This window comes from Gymnoscopelus microlampas (genome assembly GCF_963454915.1).
Source record: "Gymnoscopelus microlampas genome assembly, chromosome: 2".
NCBI lineage: Eukaryota > Metazoa > Chordata > Actinopteri > Myctophiformes > Myctophidae > Gymnoscopelus > Gymnoscopelus microlampas.
In genome coordinates, this window is record NC_139939.1 from 51,614,178 (window position 1) to 51,635,135 (window position 20,958).

At 41.4% G+C, this 20,958-nt stretch overlaps 2 protein-coding genes across 2 annotated transcripts; both read left to right on the forward strand.

The window, feature by feature from the left end:
- Window positions 1-1,633: 1,633 nt before the first annotated feature.
- On the forward strand, window positions 1,634-13,881 carry txndc11 (thioredoxin domain containing 11). Its single transcript, XM_084072803.1, has 13 exons — window positions 1,634-1,926; window positions 2,502-2,598; window positions 2,803-2,922; window positions 3,645-3,742; window positions 4,974-5,103; window positions 5,791-5,884; window positions 6,030-6,142; window positions 7,143-7,346; window positions 8,341-9,097; window positions 9,864-10,027; window positions 11,349-11,461; window positions 11,648-11,728; window positions 12,375-13,881. Exons 1-13 carry the CDS (start codon window positions 1,802-1,804, stop codon window positions 12,904-12,906), a joined length of 2,628 nt encoding a protein of 875 aa, XP_083928929.1. The 5' UTR covers window positions 1,634-1,801; the 3' UTR covers window positions 12,907-13,881.
- A 1,277-nt stretch (window positions 13,882-15,158) lies between these two features.
- On the forward strand, window positions 15,159-19,190 carry LOC311059167 (lipopolysaccharide-induced tumor necrosis factor-alpha factor homolog). The gene is made up of 4 exons (XM_084076849.1): window positions 15,159-15,214; window positions 15,960-15,992; window positions 16,241-16,373; window positions 18,518-19,190. The coding sequence occupies exons 2-4, from the start codon at window positions 15,965-15,967 to the stop codon at window positions 18,624-18,626; spliced, it is 270 nt and encodes an 89-aa protein (XP_083932975.1). The 5' UTR covers window positions 15,159-15,214; window positions 15,960-15,964; the 3' UTR covers window positions 18,627-19,190.
- Window positions 19,191-20,958: the final 1,768 nt, after the last annotated feature.

A 20,958-nucleotide genomic window follows, 5' to 3' on the forward strand; every position in this document is an offset into this window, starting at 1 on the left:
TACACAGTGTCATCCTACATTTTGCATTTTCAACATATTTATTTTTGCTACAGTGATCATGTCGTCCTAGTATTTGCGAATAGGGGAAGGGAGTCAAAGTGAGTGTGTTGAAGGTGCAAACAAAGGTGCTTATTGGTCAAATACCCGGATGTGTGTCTTAAAGAATTGTTACACCATCTGCACAACAGCAAGCAAATAATGCAGCTATGGCTGTTGGTTTGAAGCTGTCAATAATTCAGAATCTGCAATACTGCATTGTAACATCAAATATGACCAATGTTGCCAAATCATTGTAGCCTGTCCTTTAAACAGGGTGTAACCCTAATGACCTCTAGCTGGCTAATTAAGTGGCTGACTAATACATGTGTTCATGTAATGGATAGGGCACAGATATAGTCATCCTAACCTTTCCTATTAGCTGAGCACTATATCAGGCAAATATATAACATTGTATTTATATCCCAAATAGGACTGCAATTGACTCTTTTTTTTTGGGTAATTATTCTATCAATTTTTCCCTCAATTAAGGTGATATTTCTTAGGTTTAAAACAAAACGATTGTTTTGTAAAAAGTTAAAGTTCTACAATATTCTGATAGTAAGCATTGCTTGTGGCTTCAGTAACGGTGGTCTCCCTGCGCCCAGCTCTTTAGTAAACAGAAAACATTTTCAGATGGGTCAACAATCCAATCAAGAAAGAGAACCCGTTTATCAGCTTCAATTCCAATATTGTCTGCAAATGTATTATCAGATGACAGGATATACGGAGAACGAGCGCCATCTACTGCTCACAAACCCTTACAGCACGGACGAAACCTTGACGAGGGAGTAGGGACTGTCTGAAACACGCATCTTGGTACAAAACGCGTAATTATTTATTGACCGTATGTAAACGAACGGTAACCACACACTTCGTATTACCTGGACGGCTACGACAGCCTGCCCAGTTTAGGCTCCGTCCGAGCATTTATAGTTCTATATCGTTGCCTTAACTGTCAACAAGAACACTACTACTGCGGTAGCCCTGGTACATGACTGTCATACCATGACAGACAGTAATGGATGAACTTCAACCTGGTGTTTGCATTTTCTCCCTTTTAGGCCCGTACATCTACACAAACGTTCAGATTTCAAATATAAAGTGCTTCCCATGGCCACAAATGTTACAATTCTGTCCGGGGCCTCAGAAGTACCAGTATCTTCCGTATTATTCAATAAAAAGCATTTTAATCCGATCGGTGGCCATGTTCTCCGTATTTTCATCGTATGCTTTCAACTACGTGACCCTATCGGTTGGGAGGTGTATTGCACTTCAATACGGCATAACTATGAGCAAATGGCCACCGATCGGATTAAAAATATTTTTATTGAACAATAAGGAATATATGGGTACTTCTAAGGGCCCGTACATAATTGTAACATCGGTGGCCATGAAGTAAGCACTTTATATTTGAAATCTGAACGTTTATGTAGATGTACGGACCAAAAATGGAGAAAGTGCAAACACGAAGTTGAAGTTCATCCATGACCGTCGTGTGAATGTGACCCATGCGTTTAAACGAGCAACAATCCTCTGACGACCGTCCCTTGGCGTCATGATTGCGGAAGTGCTAAGTCTACGTGGGGAAGAAAGGTTGGCCTGGCCGTGTGTTTGAAAACCTGATTCATAAACAGCTCCTCCAATGTCCGATCCAGAATAACTCGTTTCTTCTCAGACAGTCTCCCCTTCCTTCCCCACCCAGTTTAGACAAATGGACGCGTTCCTCACCACCTCCCGGGGAGTATAAATAAATGGACCTGTAATGCTGCGCCGGGTGCGGCAGTCCTTACGGCAGGTGCTGGTTCTGATGGCCCGGAGACCTGGTCTAGTCTGTGGGGCCATCGTGCTCAGTGGTCTCCTCATACTAGCTGTCATGTTCACATGCAGGTAAACCGTACACACTGCAGTTAAACAGGGACTTTATTGCACTTACTGTAAACTTGGCTTTGTTTTGTTGGGATTCAGCTGCTGTAGCATAACTTGTGTGCTATCATTTCATATGAGAGAGAGGTGAGGATTAGTTTGTATTGGGTTTGTCATTACATATAATAACAGCTTAATGATGGTCTGTAATAATGTACAGTAGCCATTTGAAACCATATGACGTGTACTCCAAGGCATTTCTTTAGGCCATTTCTTACATTATAATGCTGAAATTAATACAGTATGAGTAGGCTATTACCTTTTCAACTTAGGTTTCTTGTTATTGTTGTGGAAATTAAAAGGGCATTTTAAATTACACTAAAGACTAAGGAAAACAGTGTATTGACCTTGTATTCCCATTACCCGAGTAATTCCTACCCATCCATGGAAATTCAAACTTAGCCTATAAGCAAATACATTAAAGAGGCAAATGGTCTCAGGCAGCCTTGGGTCCTACTCTCAGCCTATTCTTTTCTAAGCTATAAAACCTATCATTCATCATACATGTTTTCCCATTATCCTCCAAATTTTGTTTCTAGTCGTGCTAAGAATGTGGTGGCAGCAGCACGTCCTCCTGTGCGGTTCTTCTCCGTTGAGGCACCAGTGGTGGACTTATACTTGGGCCAGCTGGACCAGGTATAACACACACAGAATATGCAAACATTTAACAAGGCGATTATCAGAGGTATCTATCTACATGTACATGTTGTGATAGAAACGCCGGTGGATCTCGCACTTAGAACATGTCAAATCTATCTTAACTATTGTACCTATACTGTAAGGTCATTTATTCAACATAACACCCATATCTTGTGAATAACCGATAAGATCTGTCAACAGGTTGAACGTCTGCGGGGGGTGGCAGAAGTGTCTCTCATCTTCTTCTACGCTCCCTGGTGTGCTCACTCTATGGCTGCACGACACGAAGTGCAACAGGTGGCCAAGAGGCTGGCCAAACAGGTGATACCTACCTGAGAACACATAACTATACTATATACATTTAAAATGGGACAGGATTTGCATGGAATTGTGTAGTGACTACTGACTAATACTATATATCATTGTGTCCTCCAATAGTCACCTCAGTAGTCCCCTTACACCAGCCATGTATATGAATAAACATGTATACTACTGGTACCACAACAAAGGTCTACTGGCTTTGCAACATGGAGGTCATGAAAAGGGTTGCAAGTGACCTTCATCTCAGTTGTGAGAGGATTAAATGTTGAGTCTTAGGCTCCGTCCACACGTACCCGGGTATTTTTAAAAACATAGCTATTTATGTGCGTTTGGGGGGGTTCGTCCACACGCAAACGCGTTTTGGCTCATGTAAACGCATCTTTTTGAGAACTCCGGCCACAGTGTAGATTAAAAAGAAATGCAGTTTATGCGTCGTCTTGTGGACGACATAAACGTACAGGACCAGTCATCCTTGGCTTTTTATAGTACAAAATCCTTTGTTTAAAATGTAACATAAAATAACTGTAATGGATGGAAGCAAAGTGAAATGGATGTAGAGACCTTTTCCTTTCAAAGCACAGAATAATAAGTTGACAGATATTTACTGAGGAAAATGGCAGTGACCCCCGCCTGTTTGAATGACAAATAAACTGGCAATGTCAACATTGCATGTTCAAGGCTGCTCTGTGGTTTTGAGAGAGTGTAACGGTTGAAACCCACAGGTGCAGTTTGTGGCTGTGAACTGCTGGTGGAGTCAGGGAAAGTGTCGGAAGCAGAATCGCTTGTATGAGTACCCGGTGATCCACCTGTTCTACAGAAGGTAAGGCAGAAATGTATTGTGGCTAGTACTCAATGTCAACAGTTTCATATATTTTTTTAAATAGTGTAGGGCAGTGGTTCTCAAACTTTCTCATGTCAAGGACCCCTAAATTGATATGTTTTTGGCCGCGGACCCCCATCTGAAAATGTTTTGTACCAGGGACCCCCAGAAGAAAAGATTTATGTAAAAGGGAAAAAAAAGGAAAATTATCGATAGCAGATGATCTGCATTTTTTTAATAGCCAACGTATAAATGGATAAAGTGGTCAAGATGTTTGTAATGCTATATTAACACATTTTTCTGGGGACCCCTGGAACCCCCCCCCCCCCCACTTTGAGAACCACTGGTGTAGGGTAAATGTGAAGGAACAGCTTGATATATTGCTGTGCAACCCAGCAAGCTATCGCCTACTTGTTGTTATAAACACGAGGCCTATCCAAATTTAAGAAGTCTTAAAGCTGCAAGCCATGACTACCAACAGGAAAATTACCTCTACTGACCATCAAATACACTGGTACCTTCTTTTCTAATTTGTTTTGTCGTCTCCATTAGTTTGCTGGCTAGCTTATTTATTTGTGAGTTTTATTTGTGAGTTTTATTTCACAACCGCAAAAGGTTATACGGTAAAAGTTTAATCAAGAGTCAATATAAAACTGAGTAGATATAGTTCGGAACATGCACCAACTCTACATGGTGGAGTCCAACTCCTTAGCTGCAGCATAATGACTGGACAACATATGCAAAACAGCATCAGAGGTTTCTCCCTAGTGCAGTGGTTCCCAAACTGGGGGTCCCCAAATTACTTTTAAAAAATTGGGCGGGGGTCCCCCTCGGATAATTAGCTTAATGTGCAACATTGTTTTCTCACTCAACAGTACATACATACATACAATACAGTATACGTGTATACAGGGTATCTGCACATGTCTAAAGTTACAATTTAAGGACTTTTAAGGACTTTTTACCTTTTTTAATACCAAATTGGCCAAGTATTATGTAAGAAAGAGGCGAATATTGTGAAAATAGCCGATCTATAGTTCGGCTATTTTCACAATATTTATCTGTGGAACCGAGTCAAACTAAATTCCAAGTGCTTGTCAGGGTGGGGGGGGTCCTCAGTTCAAGTATGATTATTTTGGGGGGGTCGCGGCCTGAAAAGTTTGGGAACCCTTGCCCCTAGTGGGATAAAGATACATGATGTATTTTGTAACTGTGGGTCTATATACTCTAGGTTTGGGCCTATAGAATACAAGGGTCCGTTTATGGCTGCCTATGTGGAGAGTTTTGTCCTCAGAGTCATCACACCACTCACCTACCTGCCATCACAAGCCATGCTCCAAGATTTCCTCTCCTACCACGAGGTAGCTCTCTGGGGTTAGAGCCACATGAAGGAAGGGGATCGTAAACATGGGTGCTACATAGAGGGAAATGGGTTTTAGGGGAATGCTCCTCACATGTATGCTGTGCATGCTGGTTGATCAAGGAAGTGAAATGTTAACCCATTCAATCCGGGAACGCCATCTACAAATGTCTTCTAAAATCCTAATCCTGAAAAAACGTATGTTGTTGCTATATCAGTGGTGCTCAAACTTTTTCATGTCAAAATGATATGTATTTGGCCGCAGACCCCCATCTCAAAATATTTAGTTCCAGGGACCCCCAGAAGCAAAGATTTGAGTTACAAATGTTCGCTTTAAAAAAAAAAAAAAAAATTTGGCACGAGTGCCGCGCTATGAGCTTGTATATCTGCTATTTTTGAATATCCAAAGTATAAAATAATGGTTATAGCTAAAATGTCACAGATGCGTTCCTGGATTGAATGGGTTAAACTGTATGAAGTGTTACTTTTTTGAGGTCCCTCATTCACAAAATGAGTTGGCTGCACTGGCTACATTTATCGCTATCTCTACTATAGTGTCTTCTTTGAGTTGTAGTATGAATATTGTTTCACGTGATATATTCCACGTCTGACCAAAGTGCCATTGCATTTATTTTATTTCCATGTTTTAATCTTACTGTCATCTTACTGTCTCCGCTGTGTCCTATAGCCAAGAGTGGTTGGTTTCTTTCAGTTCAACTCCTCTCCTCAGCCACCAGGGTACATCACATATCTATCGTCTGCCCTGCAAGCGCTGAAGAGAGGTAAGCTCAGTTGACAATAAGTTAAGAGTCAGTGTAGCCACTTCTTTCTGTAATCATTAAAGGTAGTCAAAGTAGGAGAGTGTGGAACATGAAAATGACTTCCATTGCACACCTTTAAGCACACTTGAACTGTTTTCTTCTTCAGATTTTCGAGGTGTGGTGCGTTTTGGCGTGGTGACCAATAGGCAGGTGGCAGAGGCCATCTCCGTCACTGAGGATGAGACGGTCTACCTCCACAGAAGATTCAACACTTCCTTGGTAAATGGTATCATCAGGCTGCAATACAGGGACGTGCACAGATAGACTCTAGGTCAGCGCTACTCAACCCGCGGGCCGCATGCGGCCCCAACGCAGCGTCTTGGCGGCCCGTTGTGGTAAAAAAACAAACAAAAAAAAAAGTTTTTTTTTTTTAAAGCACAGGATAAAAATATACATTTCTGTTCAAATATATGGGTTGCTAATTTTTTTTCAAAAACAAACATCAATTGTTACAGGTATAATGCATAGTTTTCTATGCATTTGGGTTTTTTGGGGGGGTTTGACCCCCAATTTTTTAGGTGTCCCTTATTTCAATCTCTGGGAGTTGGCAACCCTAACCATGTCAAATGTCAAACTGTACATTTTCTTATAACAATAACAATGTGTAGTGTGTGTTCCAAAATCGAAAAATCCAAAATAGGACCGTAATTTTTAGCTTGTGGCCCCTTGGACTTTTGGTATTTTGCTGAGTGGCCCCTGAGCCATCTTAAGTTGAGTAGCCCTGCTCTAGGTGGTGCTAGAGCGCCTGCCCTTTGCCCTCTTGACCAGAAGTGCCCTTTTGAAAAAAAGAAAAAAAAGTTTTTTTTTCTTCAGTTTACAGCAGGGGTCCTCAGAGTTACTACAGGGGGTCCGCCAAATCTTTACGTGATATGATTTTTATTTTTACCATAACCACTCGAAACCTAGCATCCCTTTTCTGAGGAGAACTTTAGCCAAAAATAGCAGATCTACAAGCCCACAACGCCTCGCAGCGCGAGGCGTTGTGGGCTTGTAGATCTGCTATTTTTGGCAAAGAGGTATAGGTGTAGAGGGAAAAAAGAGCAGACCAAGTAAACAAAAAAAAGTATAATTTACTTGAGCACCTGCCCCTCAAAATGTCTGTGCACGCCACTGCTGCAACATAAAAACGTTCAGTAGTACTAGGGGAAAAAAGAAGAAAAATATATATATATACAGTACAGTATATATACACTGACTGTATATCTTTTTTCTTTCTTAGATTTTCCCTCGCTGGGAACGCAACTTCACCTCAGAGGGAATCTGTAGCTGGGTGTTTGAAAACAGAGAGACCGTCCTCCACTGGCTGCAGCCACCAGGAACAAAGTCGCATCTCCTGGAGCAGGAGCTAACCAAAGGCCCTGCACTGCTGCTGTTTCTACCACACAATCCACTCGGGTCCAAGCCTAACCCAACAATGATGCAGGTCAGTGAAGATCTTCCACTGCACGTCGTGATGATTTGACAAATGTGCTGCTAGCTTTTAAATACAGGATTTTATCTTAACCCATTAAGACCTGAGGTCGATTCTACAAATGCCTTCTAAATCTATAGTTCTCACGTCTTTCAAGATTTTTTCAAAAATGTACAAAAATAGGAGATGTACAAGCTAGCAGCTCGCCACGAAGTGACGTGCTATGAGCTTGTATGTCTACTATTTTTGAATAGCCAACGCAAAAATCTAAGAGGACAGAGATGCTTTCCTGATTTTAATGGGTTATAAAATGTAAGGTGCAGTAAGTAGGGCTGCCACGATTACAAATTTAAGTTGACGATTAATTGTCACTCAAATAATTGCAATTAACGATTTAATTGTGTGTTTGGCATTGAACATTGGAACATATGAAGCCTTTTAGGCTTAGTCATCAAATATTGCACAGGGTAGATAAAGTAAACCTTCAACATGGAAACGATTATGACGATTATGCAAAAATAATTGCGATTAGACTATTATGTAATAATTAGGGTGACCACCTTCAAACAGAGTAACAGACCCATTGAGGGACAGACTTACCCGTTCCGCGGGACATCGACCCGTGCGCGTGCGTTTTTTTGCGCGGATCTGGGCGGATTGGGTTCGTTTTTTTCCAGTTTTTGGTTTCTTTATTTCGGTTTTAGGGTTAAGATTAGGGTTAGGTTAGGGTTATGTTATTTAATTCTTATTTTTGCCTGATTTTACCGATTTATTATCAAAAAAAAAATCATTTTTTTTCCATATCTTTGATTTTCGGGACATTGCTCTGCTTGTGCGGGACAGAGGGTCCAATTTCGGGACTGTCCCGCGAATTTCGGGACGGGTGGTCACCCTAGTAATAATTGTGACAGGCCTAGTAGTAAGTGATAAAAACGTCGGTCACCTCATAACTTACCTGTGGCACTTCCATGCTTTCCTCTGCACTTTGTCTCCCCTCATTTCTTAGATTGCCGACATTGCTGTGCGCTATCATTCCTGTTTCGACACCTATCACTACAGCCTGGACAGCAGCAGCGGCGGTGCCTCTCTGTGCTGCCAGTCGGTGCTTCTTCCTCAGTCCAGCGCCGCCGCCGGAGTGTGTGAGCTGTGCCTCGTCTTGTCCCGGCCCGACGCGGTCGACCCGGAGACACGCTGCTCTTTCCCGTCGGCGGCTCGGGAAGGAGCCGCGTTTCATTCTTACCTCAGAAGCTGCTGTCTCGACCACCGACCACCACCTGCCTCCGCGTTTCCAATCACCGCGGCTTCAGTTGCCTGTAGCAACTTCCTAAGTAGCTACCACAGCCTGTTTGGGCTGTACAGTGCCTGCTGCAGAAGAATACAACCTCAACTCAGTGACACTCACTCACAGGTCAAAGAAGGGCTACGCTCGCATGGACCACCCCTTGCTGCTGCTGCACCCCCTCCCTCCTCCTCCTCCTCCTCCTCCATCCATCTATCCTCTGTTCCGTACCAGGAAGGGGGCGGGGTCACGGGGCTGCGGTGTCGGACCAATAAAACACTACGGTTCTATGTGCTCGATGTTGACCTGAACTGGCCTCTGGCCCTGCGCCTCGGGGCGCCGAGCAACAGAAATGCTTCCCAGCAACATCGGGAGCGAGATAAGGAGAGAAGTGATTGGTCATTTGCCACCATTGTGAACCTTAAGGACGAGGTGAATTATGTTCTCCATCAGAATCCAGCCACCACGCTGAGAGAGTCTCTGGGTAAGAATGGGGCAGTTTTTAGGTGCTGTAGATTCAGCAAAATGCATCGTTCAGTGCAATTAACCATTGGTCTTTTTAACTCTCTCAGTGCCACACAACGAGATATCCAGAGTTTTTTCTGAATGCCCTCAGTGCCAAGAACGAAAAATCCTGAGTTTTTAATTTTTTGTTGTTCAGAACCCAAGATATCATTATCTGAAGATTTGCAGCTCCATCCACTCCTTGTTTAACGTATAATTGAAAAAGGCTGTATCTCGCTTCCTAAGCACTTTTTTTTACTTTGAAAAAAAGAAAAGAAATTGCTGGCACAGTATGAACATATTTTTTTTATTTCATTGGCACTGAGAGAGTTAATGCATGAAGGGAAATCATGATGGATTTCCATCAGCTATTTGACCAAAAGAAATAGAGTTTAACCACATGATGAACCCTAGCATCCCAATTCTGGAGTAAACATTCAGAGAAAATAGCAGATCTATAAGCTTGTGAGCTTATAGACAGGATATTTTCTGCCGTAGAGATTTGATGTTGAGGGGAAAGGGGAGGGGGACTAGTATTGATCCCTGGGGGGCTCCGGGCGGTCACCAAAGTATCAGTATATAGTTTTCAAGTGCTTGATAGAAAAACATTCTATAGAATTATTCGTAACTTGAACGTTATGCAACATGTCACTGTCAGAAATACATTGATTTTGATATACTGCTACTACTAATGTGTGTGTGTGTGTGTGTGTGTGTGTGTGTGTGTGTGTGTGTGTATGTTACAGAGGCCTTTATCTCGAACTTCAGTGCCCCATACAGCCCTTTGCAGAGACACCTGGTGGGACAGAGGGAGGGACAGGGGAAGGACGGCAAGGAGGCGGGTGTCAGGCCTCTCATCACAGAGCTCACCACCACTACGTTCATCCCCTCTGTCATGGAACTGGACAAGGTACAATCTTAACTCTCTACACATTGTTGTACTTTGTCCAAGCTCGACTGTGTTCTGATTTGTTGACCGATTTGTTATTCAAACACCCTATAGCCCTCCTACAGCGTTCTGGGCATGTTATTGTAGGTCATGTCATATCTTACAACGATGAGCTTGTTCATCGGCTATTTTCGCCTCACGACACTGTCATATGACAGACAAGCTGTGTGTGTGTGTGTGTGTGTGTGTGTGTGTGTGTGTGTGTGTGTGTGTGTGTGTGTGTGTGTGTGTGTGTGTGTGTGTGTGTGTGTGTGTGTGTGTGTGTGTGTGTGTGTGTGTGTGTGTGTGTGTGTGTGCAGTGGTGGAAAAAGTACTCAAATTCTTTACTTAAGTAAAAGTACCAATACTGCAATATAGAAATACTCTGTTACAAGTAAAAGTCCAGAATTCAAAATTTACTTGAGTAAAAGTACAAAAGTATTGGCATCAAAATGTACTTAAAGTACCAAAAGTAAAAGTACTAACATATTTGAAAATAGCAGATCTACAAGCTCACAACGCGTCGCGTTGCGAGGACCCCCTTAAGTAAATGTACTTAGTTACTTCCCACCACTCTGTGTGTGTGTGTGTGTGTGTGTGTGTGTGTGTGTGTGTGTGTGTGTGTGTGTGTGCGCGCACGCGCATCCCACTAGTTAAAAATGTAACAATTTGGGTGTTGAGAGAGCAGCAGTGGAGAGGAACGGGAAGTGGGCGGACCATAACTGTATATTGAGAGAATAAACATGTTGGATACTGATGATGATGATGATAAAAACATCAGTGCAGGCGATGCACATTTGGCTGCAGATTTCTACCAGTAGGGGCACCATTGAGCCACATCTAGGGCATGAAAAATCATTTGGCGTACATCATTGGTTCTCAAAGTGGGGTCCGGGGACCCCCAGGGGTACTTGAGGGGGTTCCAGGGGGTCCCCAGCTAAATGATGGACAGGAACCGAATGGACCCTTATGGGTGTGTAACTCTGAGAGTTAAATTAACATTGATTATACAATATGAATTGGGGTCCCAGAGGTATAAATGTCATTAAATGGGGGTCCGTAGCCTAATGCATGTTAGACTGGGGGTCCTTGAAATTAAAATGGTTGAGAATCACTGCTAGAGAGCCGTAAAACCCTTCTCTTATTGGGGTCCCTGGCTTATCTTTTCAAATGGGGGTCCGTGGGGTAATAAGTGTCAATTTGGGGGTCCTTGACATGAAAAAGTTTGAGAACCACTGGCGTACATAACTGGAAAAAATATGACCAGGAAAGTCATTTAATTGGTGTGTTGTCTCCCTTCAAGGATGTGCTACTCTTCTACTATACCCAGTGGTGTGGATTCTGCTCTGCGCTCAACCACATTATCATTCAGCTGGCCAGATTATTCCAGGGCAACAGTACTGTCACAATTGCCAGGTAGGTGCATGTTTGTTATTTGTGTGTAAGATTGTTGATGGATGCGTTTCTATGTATTTTCTATGACTGAGAAAAGTTGTTGTGAGGGTCTGGTGTCATTGTCATTTCTTATCACAATGCTGGTTATGTAATGCAATCAACTGTACCTTTTTAATATAAATACGCTGTCATAACTACTTTGTTCAGGGTGAATGTTGCCCGTAATGACCTTCCATGGGAGTTCATGGTGGATCACGTTCCCTCCATTCTCCTCTTTCCTAGATACAGGTGAATCGTCATTTTTTTGTTGTTGTATTTGTTCCACTGTTAATGTATTGTTGTCAGTACATAGCCGTCACATAGGCGGGTGATGAAAACATGAGTAACAGCTAGTCATCATTTTCATAGCCGTGAATGCTAATAACAGTAAGTAACACAAGTACTGTACTTAAGTACACTTTACTGGAGTATTCCCATTTTCAATACTTTTACTTCTACTCCACTACATCTCAGAGGAAAATATTGCACTTTTACTCCACTACAATTATTTGACAGCTTTAGTTACATTGCAGATTTAGATTATTGTCACAAAACATACATTAAGTACTTCAGCCCTATATACATTTCGGCCATTTGAAAGTAGCAGATCTAGAAGCTCACAATGCGTCGCGATGCGACGCATTGTGAGCTTGTAGATCTGCTATTTTCAAAAGATGTTTATACATTCACAACTTGTGAAATGGAACATTCTGCACAGTGAGTACTTTTACTTTTGGTACTTCAAGTATATTTTGATGCCAATACTTTTGTACTTTCAGTAAATTTTGATTACCAGACGTACGCTGCGGTATTGATACTTTTACTTAGTAAAAAAAATGACTGCTTTTTCCACCACTGGGTAACACATCCCCCCTGTGTTCTCCCACCCTTCAAGGAAACATCTGAGTGTGAAGTTCCCCCACGACACGCCCATCACACTACCCAACTTGTTACACTTCATCCTGAAGCACTCGGGCTCCGCCCACCACACGGTGGACGGCGCGACGAACGCGTCCAGCGAGGGCGGCGGCGAGCCGGCGCGCAGCGCCCTCCTCCGAGCCGAGTTCCTGGCGCTCCAAGGCGAGGTCCAAGCGCTGCATCTCGCTCGCGAGCGTCTCTCCCGACAGCTGGCTCAGCTTTGGCACGACAACCGGCAGCTGACTCTCGACGCGCGCGCGCTGGAGGCCCAGAATGTGGCGCTGCAGCACGAGAGGCAAAGCCTGGAGGAGCAGCACCGGGAGAAGAGCCGCCAGCTCGGGGAGGCGGTGAGGAGACTGCAAGAGCTGGCGGACACCTCCGAGAGCCTGCTGAACGAGAACATCCTGCTCAGGGTTCTACTGAGGGCGCTGAAGGACAGGACCGAGGCGATGGGGGAGGAGGTGGAAGGGAAGGAGGGAGAACAGAAGAGAAGCCATATGGCCTCGTGACCAGCGGTCTGCAGAGACTCTTGAGAGCATATAAAGAGGGGAGGCTATGGGGCGGAGGCAAGAGAGACGGGAGATTATGAAGATAATTTTTTGGAGGGTGGAGATCAATGATTTAAACGTATTGAGGTGTGGTGAAAGACACAAACTAACACAAGCCGAGGAAAAAAGTGGCCTCATAGCTGAGAGCAGGGTAAGGCAGTTATTGTCATGTTTGGAGAAATGACAATGCTACAGAGGAAACATTTAATGGAAAGAGGAGAAATGCAACAGGAGCTGTGACCAAAATCATGATCAAGGGGTTTAGTAAAAAAGAAAACTCAAAAGGATGCTGTGATGACAGCTGTCCAGGCTTAGAATTTAGAACAGTTGTTTTGGAATACTTGGTGCACTTAGAATGTGCATTTCGTGCCAACTGTCCAGTCAAAGGGCTCTGTTCTGATTTAATAGGAATACTTGGTAAATCACAAGACCATCGAGTGGCCGGTGAGCGACCATCGTTGTTATTGCTCCAACAGAGACTGCACTTAACTTTCATATTGTCCTGAAAGTATGCACTCATCGACTACCCTACAAGCTTAGGGCAGGTGCACATGATTTCTGTCCTCAATCCTATGTTTTTAGATTGATGTATGGTAGGAGGTAGGTGTATGGATAAAGGATAGTGATCAGTAATTTGGATGCAGGGAGAAATAATGAAGCTGAGTTATATTTGATAATAAAAAATAAACATGCAGCACCTGTCACTTAAATATAGGGGGGCCTTTGAAGACTTGAACTGATTAGAGAAAACATTTTTTTGAAGGAGATAATAGTTTCCTGGAGAATTCTTTTTTTGTTTTGTTAAATTAATCTATTTTTACATCCTAAAAATCACTAATCACACAGTTTTTATGGAATATTCAGGTATAAGATGCTGCAATTGTTTACATGTGAAATATTGCACCCGTTTTTACTGATTAAAAACATGCAATTTGATCTTTTGTTTCTCCTGAGTTTTGTGAATGTTGACAAAAAAATGTGTTACTGACTACTATTTGATTTTGTTTTGTAAATCGTGTTCTCCCAAACTGAGATACAAATGGAAGTCTTGCAACATTTCAAATACAATCTATAGATCATGTCAGTCAAATTGTCCTGTTTAAAATACCAGCTCATCTGGCTTTACACTTGAAACTTGAGCCTGCCTTACGTTTTTTTTATTTTTTATCTTGTGCTACAGTAGTAGTCTTATTACATTTCATTATGATTGCCTGTTCAGTTGAGCCACAGAGCATAAACTCGGTGTCAGTATTCTGGAGCGAGAGTATGCTGTTTTTAATGCATAGGTGAAACACGCAAAGCTGAGCAGGATGGTGTTTGCATTTAAGTTTGACCCAAACCATAACCTGAAGAAAAGATACAAAGGTTACAAGAGTTTTAATTACTGTGTGTGTGTGTGTGTGTGTGTGTGTGTGTGTGTGTGTGTCAAAAGTTGGAAGCAAAATCTAATTTGGAACATGTGCTGTTTATTTCATGTGCTGTTTATTTCAGATTGAATGGAAGGCAGTTTGTCTGGAATTCAGCGTCACCCTTCACTAGTTGTCTCACCAAAAGAAGTCTTTTCTATCTAAGTCTAAGTCTATTATGTCATTCTTTCTTCTCATTGTGCAGCTATTCTCATCATTAATTCCTGTTAATGAATGGTGAAGTCACTATAACTTGACCAAAGTACATCATTAGTTAAGTTGTTTTTTTTGCTGGCTTTTATGCCCACAGGCGGGAAGCAGTAGCGAGGACGGTCGGTCTCCAGTGGTAGTTTTTCATGATTCATGTTATGCATGCTTACAATAGTTTTAGAAGGCGAGACGGAGAACTGTAGCCGTTTTTGTCCATTGTTTGAGAATACTGGATACTGAATAGAGCCATTGATTCTGAGGCTTCGTTCCATATTGTTTCATGTTTTGTGTGTTCCTCTTTGCTCGTTTGATATTTCTTTACAAAGTGTATAAGATATGAGGCTGAATTTAATAGCCATACCGGTACTCCTGCTGAGCACTCGCTTCCACAGATTTGATTTTTACACTAATCCAATATGTTCTGCTGTGTGGAAGTGATTGAGCAAAGTTACATTTGAAGGTATTTCCCATACACAAACAGGGCCAGCCACCGTATAACTGCAGAGAGGAGGACACAAGGATGTAAGGGAAGGTGGTACCGTCCAGAATGGCATGACGACCACTGGGAAATCTCTCCTCCCTCCTTTGCCAGTTTTGTCTTGGCTGCTTGCAGATCCAACCGAGAGGAACTCAAGGTTGCTACCCCAAAGCTTGTAAGTACCATGCATTATGTTGAATTATTTGGTCCTAACAGATTTTTTGTTTTGTTTTACATTGCACGTAACGTGAAAATGAAATGAAGAAATTAATAGAAAAATGACAATCCCCTCATGCATTATAAAGACGATATCATGTCACCAGAACAAGGGACGTGTTTTCAATGAGTCTAACATGGTTAATGTGGAGTTTGACATTTTAATGTGCTTTGGAGGGGAGTGTGTATTATCAAATTAATCTAAATATTGAATCAAGCAACTTAAAAACTGGGGCGCACACAAAAGTCTGAAATAGACGTGAAAATGAACCCATAGGTGTTTTAAAGTGAAATAGCCCTTTAAGTCTTATATACTTTGTCACACGCCTAATAGCAAAAATATTCTATATGCTCACAACGGATGGCATCGCTTGTAGATCAGCTATTTTGGAACATTTTCAAGCTGTACTGTGTAACTTCTTTAGCGATTTCAATGTTATTTTGTCCTATCTGTATGGTAGAGTATGTTAATATGACATTATGACAGTGTCTAGTTTGACTGGTTGACAACTGTTAATTTTGTCGACAGAAATTGCCGATCTACAAGCTCACTGTAGAAAGATTGTGAAAATGTGCTGAATAGGACTGCCAAGGTTAATTAACTGTTGCACTTAACAGCCTGCCAATATGCATCAGTAAACATTAATATTAAAATAGAAATGCTTTGCATTGTGTATTTAAGTACATACTGTATCTGATCACAGGCACAATGGCAAATCCTCATGTGGTGGTGGTTGGTGAGTTGGACTAATTTCTTTGACTATTAGAACAAAACTTTCAACTCCTACTGTAGATCTCTCCTGAACTGGAATGGTGTAAAATATATCCTATAAGTATTTATGTATGTATTTATTTAGTTCCCATTGTCTCTTCCTTATTTCTCCCTTGGGATTAAGACACAATGAATTATTCTTTGTTGAATGACATACAACAAAGTGTAAATTAGACTTTTAAGTTCATACTCTCTTCATCTATTTGTTCTCAGCGACCATCGGCCAACTGAGAGATAATCCAGTTCAGATTACCTGCCACAACTGTCACCAGACTGTTCTCACTAAGGTTGAGTTCACCTCCGGTTTGATCACCTACCTGTTCTGTGGAGGCCTCATGTTCTTTGGGTATGTGCTGTAGGAGGGAAATATTAATCAGCTCCTCCTACACCCTGTCTTTGAGCTGTAAATGAAAATGGAGTGAGCATGTGTCACATTGATCTGGACCACATTATTTAGGCATGTGGTAAAAATGTGCTACTGTGATCAAAGGTCATTGTGTTGTGAAATAATACTATCTGCTCTCTTGTTGACCAATGAATAGAATGATTTATCTAAATTAATGTTGGACAGGCTGTCCCCTCATGATCGAATAATTGATTAAATCAGTCTCTTTCAGGGGAAGACATTGCGATAAGGTGATCTCTAAAATTGCATTTTTGTATAGAAATACTAGAAATTTCAATATGAAAACAAAGAAACTGTTGGTGTCTGCTTTGATCCAGTCACCTCGACTATGCCTGTTCTGCTTGGTACAGTGGTGTATCTGTGAGACTAAGGGATAGGTTACAGACGGTACAAAACAACATCAATAGATAGTTTTGTTGAATGCTCCTCCTAGGACACGTTGGTTATAACCAGTTTAGGGAGGTGGGGATGCTTCCTTTGCAGTACAGGGTGGATCAACTTGAACTTGGTCATATGTACAACATTTTAAGGACATTTTTATGGGAGTAATGCTAAATTGATTTCACATCATCATGAAACCAGAGCAAACCAAAGAGTATAATCGTCGCAGTCTGGCAGAAACCAGCTAACTCCATTTGTCAGCCTTCATTTATTTTCATAAATCAGTGCTATTGAACACCCTTTAGGTCTGTGTTGGTTAAAAAATATTGAGCCAATGAAAAGTATTCATTCATTCGCTTCTGACAAAACCAGCTATCCTCAAACCTTCTGCTAAACCAGCTAACTCCACCAAAGAGGGGTTGAGTTGAGCTGGTTTCGCTGACTCCAGGCTCCACACCATTTTTACCTCCAACATCATTGTGAGCTTGGAGGTCCAGTCAGCTGTTCTTATCATGATGAATGATGCAATGATAAACAAAACCTCCTAACCCCACTTTTTTTATTTTATTTTTAATTTCCTGAAAAATGAACTTTAAAAAAAATCTTTGGCTGGTTTCTGTCCGACAGCAGAAATATGTGATATGGTAACTTCAAGAGTCAAAGGTTGTGGCAAGAGTTCTTTCATATACACAAGTATTCTCTTTGGAATTACCTGCCTCTAACTGTCAGGCAGTCTATCAGGCAGTATAGAAAAAGCTACATGCTAGTGAGGCACTTTAATTTGTAGTATTAATGGTTGTTATTGTTAGCATTGATTTTATTTATTTTCAGGACTACATTGGACATACAGTAAGTGTACATTCTGGGTTGGAGTTATATTCTGTTGGAACTTTTTTCCATGCTCAATTAATTATTTCTTCAAAAAATTATTATCACAAATCTTGTAAATTCTAGATACAACCCTTCATTTCTACCAGTCTTTGTAGGTCAATAGCCAGTAGCCACTGTGAAACCAACATTAGGATGTTCAGTTCTCAACCTTACCAACCTGAAAAAGCTTGTCTCCACATGACTGCATGTGGCAAACAATTATACACATTTGTCCATTAACCACTTATCCCCATTTCATACTTCTTCGTACAAGGGTGTCGCGTGGTGTGTGTATAGCCGATCTACAAGCTCAACATGTATTGCAACGCATTCTAAGCTTATAGATCTGCTATTTTCCAAAATATTCAGCAAAGATTTTTGCCTATAATGTCCAAAGTAGGGACGCCAAGTCGAACCATTAGTCAACAAATTCCTGATTATTGCCAGTAAGATTTTTTTTAGTCAAGGACTGCCCTAGACACTACTCTTAATCTATTAAAACCATCATTTTAGATTTTAGCTATATGTAGCAACATACGTTGTTTTTTTCAGAAAACTCTTAGGATTTAGAACAGTGCTTTAAAATAGCAGAAACTCACATCTGCTTTTTTTAAATCATTTTCAAAAAAATGTGTGAAATTTTTAACACACACCTTCTCTTCTGCGAGTCCCTGGCACCAATCATTTTCAGAGTGGGGGTCCCCAGGGGTTCCCCAGAGTCTTTGGGGGAGGGGGGGGGGGTTGAAAACTACTGATTTAGAAGGCATTTGTAGAATCAGACTCAGGTCTTAATGGGTTAAATAACTGACATGGGTCTTCCCTCCTTCCTCCAGGTTCGTTCTAGGTTGCTGCCTCATCCCCTTCTGTGTGGACCGTCTAAGAAATGCCAAACACATCTGTCCTGCCTGCAAGACTGTGCTGGGCGTGTATAAACGCTTATAGCTGTGATAACGTCTGCTTTTTGGAACTGAACAACACCAGTGATTCTGAACCTGTGGGCCGCCGGGGCCCACCGTGAGAAGATTGTAATGATAATATAACATTAATATATATATTTAAAAAAAAAGGAAATCTTGTAAGTGTCTGTGGCCCACCCGTCTGACCACTTGTTAAGTGGTCAGATCTGGCGGGCCGCGAACATGTTCAAGATTTACGAGTTGGTGAGAAAAGGCTGAGAACCACTGAACTACACCACACTGTTCTGCTCTAAACACGAGTAGAGGCAGCAGGCTTCTCATCCTGGGAGATGAATGCACCATGTGTTGAATTGGATAAATCAGCCTAACCTAATTAAGCTGAATCTAATTGTTAGGGAGGTTGTCATTCACTGTAGCTATGTTGTGCCCTTGTTACAATGTTTAGATGTTGCTCTGGCAACAGCCAAAGTGGTTGAACATTTTTGTTTTGGAAAATAATGTGGTGTTCACTTTGATGTAACTTGCTTTAAAATCAACACAGTCAGCTGCCAGGTTTGTGCAAATGAATTGTTGAATTTGTCAGTTACTTATGACAGAGGTCTTCAACAGGGGGTCCGCGAAATTGTTGTTTGATTTAAAAAAATAATTAAAAAAAACGTTTTAAAAACTTTTTGTTAATTTTTTACCAAAAATGTCAATATGTCTTTAAACATAACATGAGATATTTTAATAGCTTAGTATTGAATGCACAATAACATGGTATGTTTATACATATTTTGTAGAGAAAGAAAAGGTCTTTTGCACACCTACTGGGACAACCTGTGGGTAGGAGCAGGCTCCAGGCAACTTCAACTATGTGATTATGTTTTATTCATTGAGCATGAAAAGCATTGAAGAGTTGAATGTTTGAAGACTCATGAGCGTCACGCTTGGTACAGACATGCGCAGAGCAAGTTCTGTCAGGGAACTCACTGCAGTTGCTGGCGGCCGGCCTCAGCTCTACGTTTGGTAACTCATCCAATCACACACTCACTTCAATCTAAGAACACTCTATTTAACCCTTTAACAGTCTGCTCAACCAATTGGTAGAGCACATTTGAAGTCACTATTTCTCATGTTTGTCGGCTATTTTCACTTAAAGTAAACAGTAACATGCTGTTGTAAATTTCAGTAACTGTTATGGTGTTACACTACTACACTATTACTAATTAGGCCTACTGCAAAAAAGTAGTTGTGTTACAATAACGTTAGTCACAACACTATACTCAAGTAACTTTTACAATTTTTAATGGAATATATATATTTATGAATGGCTTTTATAAAAAAGAAAACATACAATTTAACAATCGTCTCATGAGGAACACATGTATCACTTTGACCGGTAAGCTCTGCCCTTAGATTGTCCACAATTTTGAGCAGTTTGAAAAACACGTTTTTGGCAGTTCTGGCTTAACCGTGCATACGCTTTTTACGAAACTCGGCCATATGGTAGATGGTCATGAAAAACTATCAAGAAATAATTCTCACACTCATTCGTCAAAGGGTGGTGCTATAGCACTCAATTGAAAGTGCCAACTTTCTTTTTCCACATTTTCCTCAGCTACCTCCAACCCAGATTTGGGAAGAATTCATCCACCTCGACCCATTCCAAAAATCGCAAATATCAACGATATATAATGATCTACTATCTTTGGATGATGCCCCAGATTAATAGAGTCAGGGAGGCATGGGAGGCTGAACTTGGGCTGACTTTCGATGACAGTTGGTGGGATGCTGCCCTAAGTACTTTCCACACAAGCTCAGCGTGCGCACGTCTCACACTTATACAATTTAAAGTACTATTTCGAATTCATTACTCCAAAGCTAGACTATCGCAAATCTATCCTAATGTGACGGACAGTTGTGACAAATGTCATTATTCACCCTGTAACTTAACCCATATGTTTTATTCATGTCCGCTCCTGATTAACCTATGGAAGAATTATTTTGACACAATGTCCAAAATATTCACAATCCCTGTAACCATTTCTCCACATACTGCTATCTTTGGGACCCCAGAAGACTATGCCCGGTTCACTCCCAGACAATTAGAGGTTTTGGCTTTCACCTCTGGTAAGACGCCATCTTCTTCTCCAGTGGAAGTCTACTAAACCACCCTCTAGTACCCAATGGCTGAGAGAAGTAATGTCCTTTGTAAAATTAGAAAGGATAAGATATTCTACCAGAGGTAATCTAACTACATTTCAAAGGAAATGGGATCCTTTCTTGACATTTTTTAACTCTATCTAATCATCTAATCCCCATACACTTGCTGGATGACTGAGGCCCCCCCTCCCCTTTTCTCTCTTCTCCTCTCT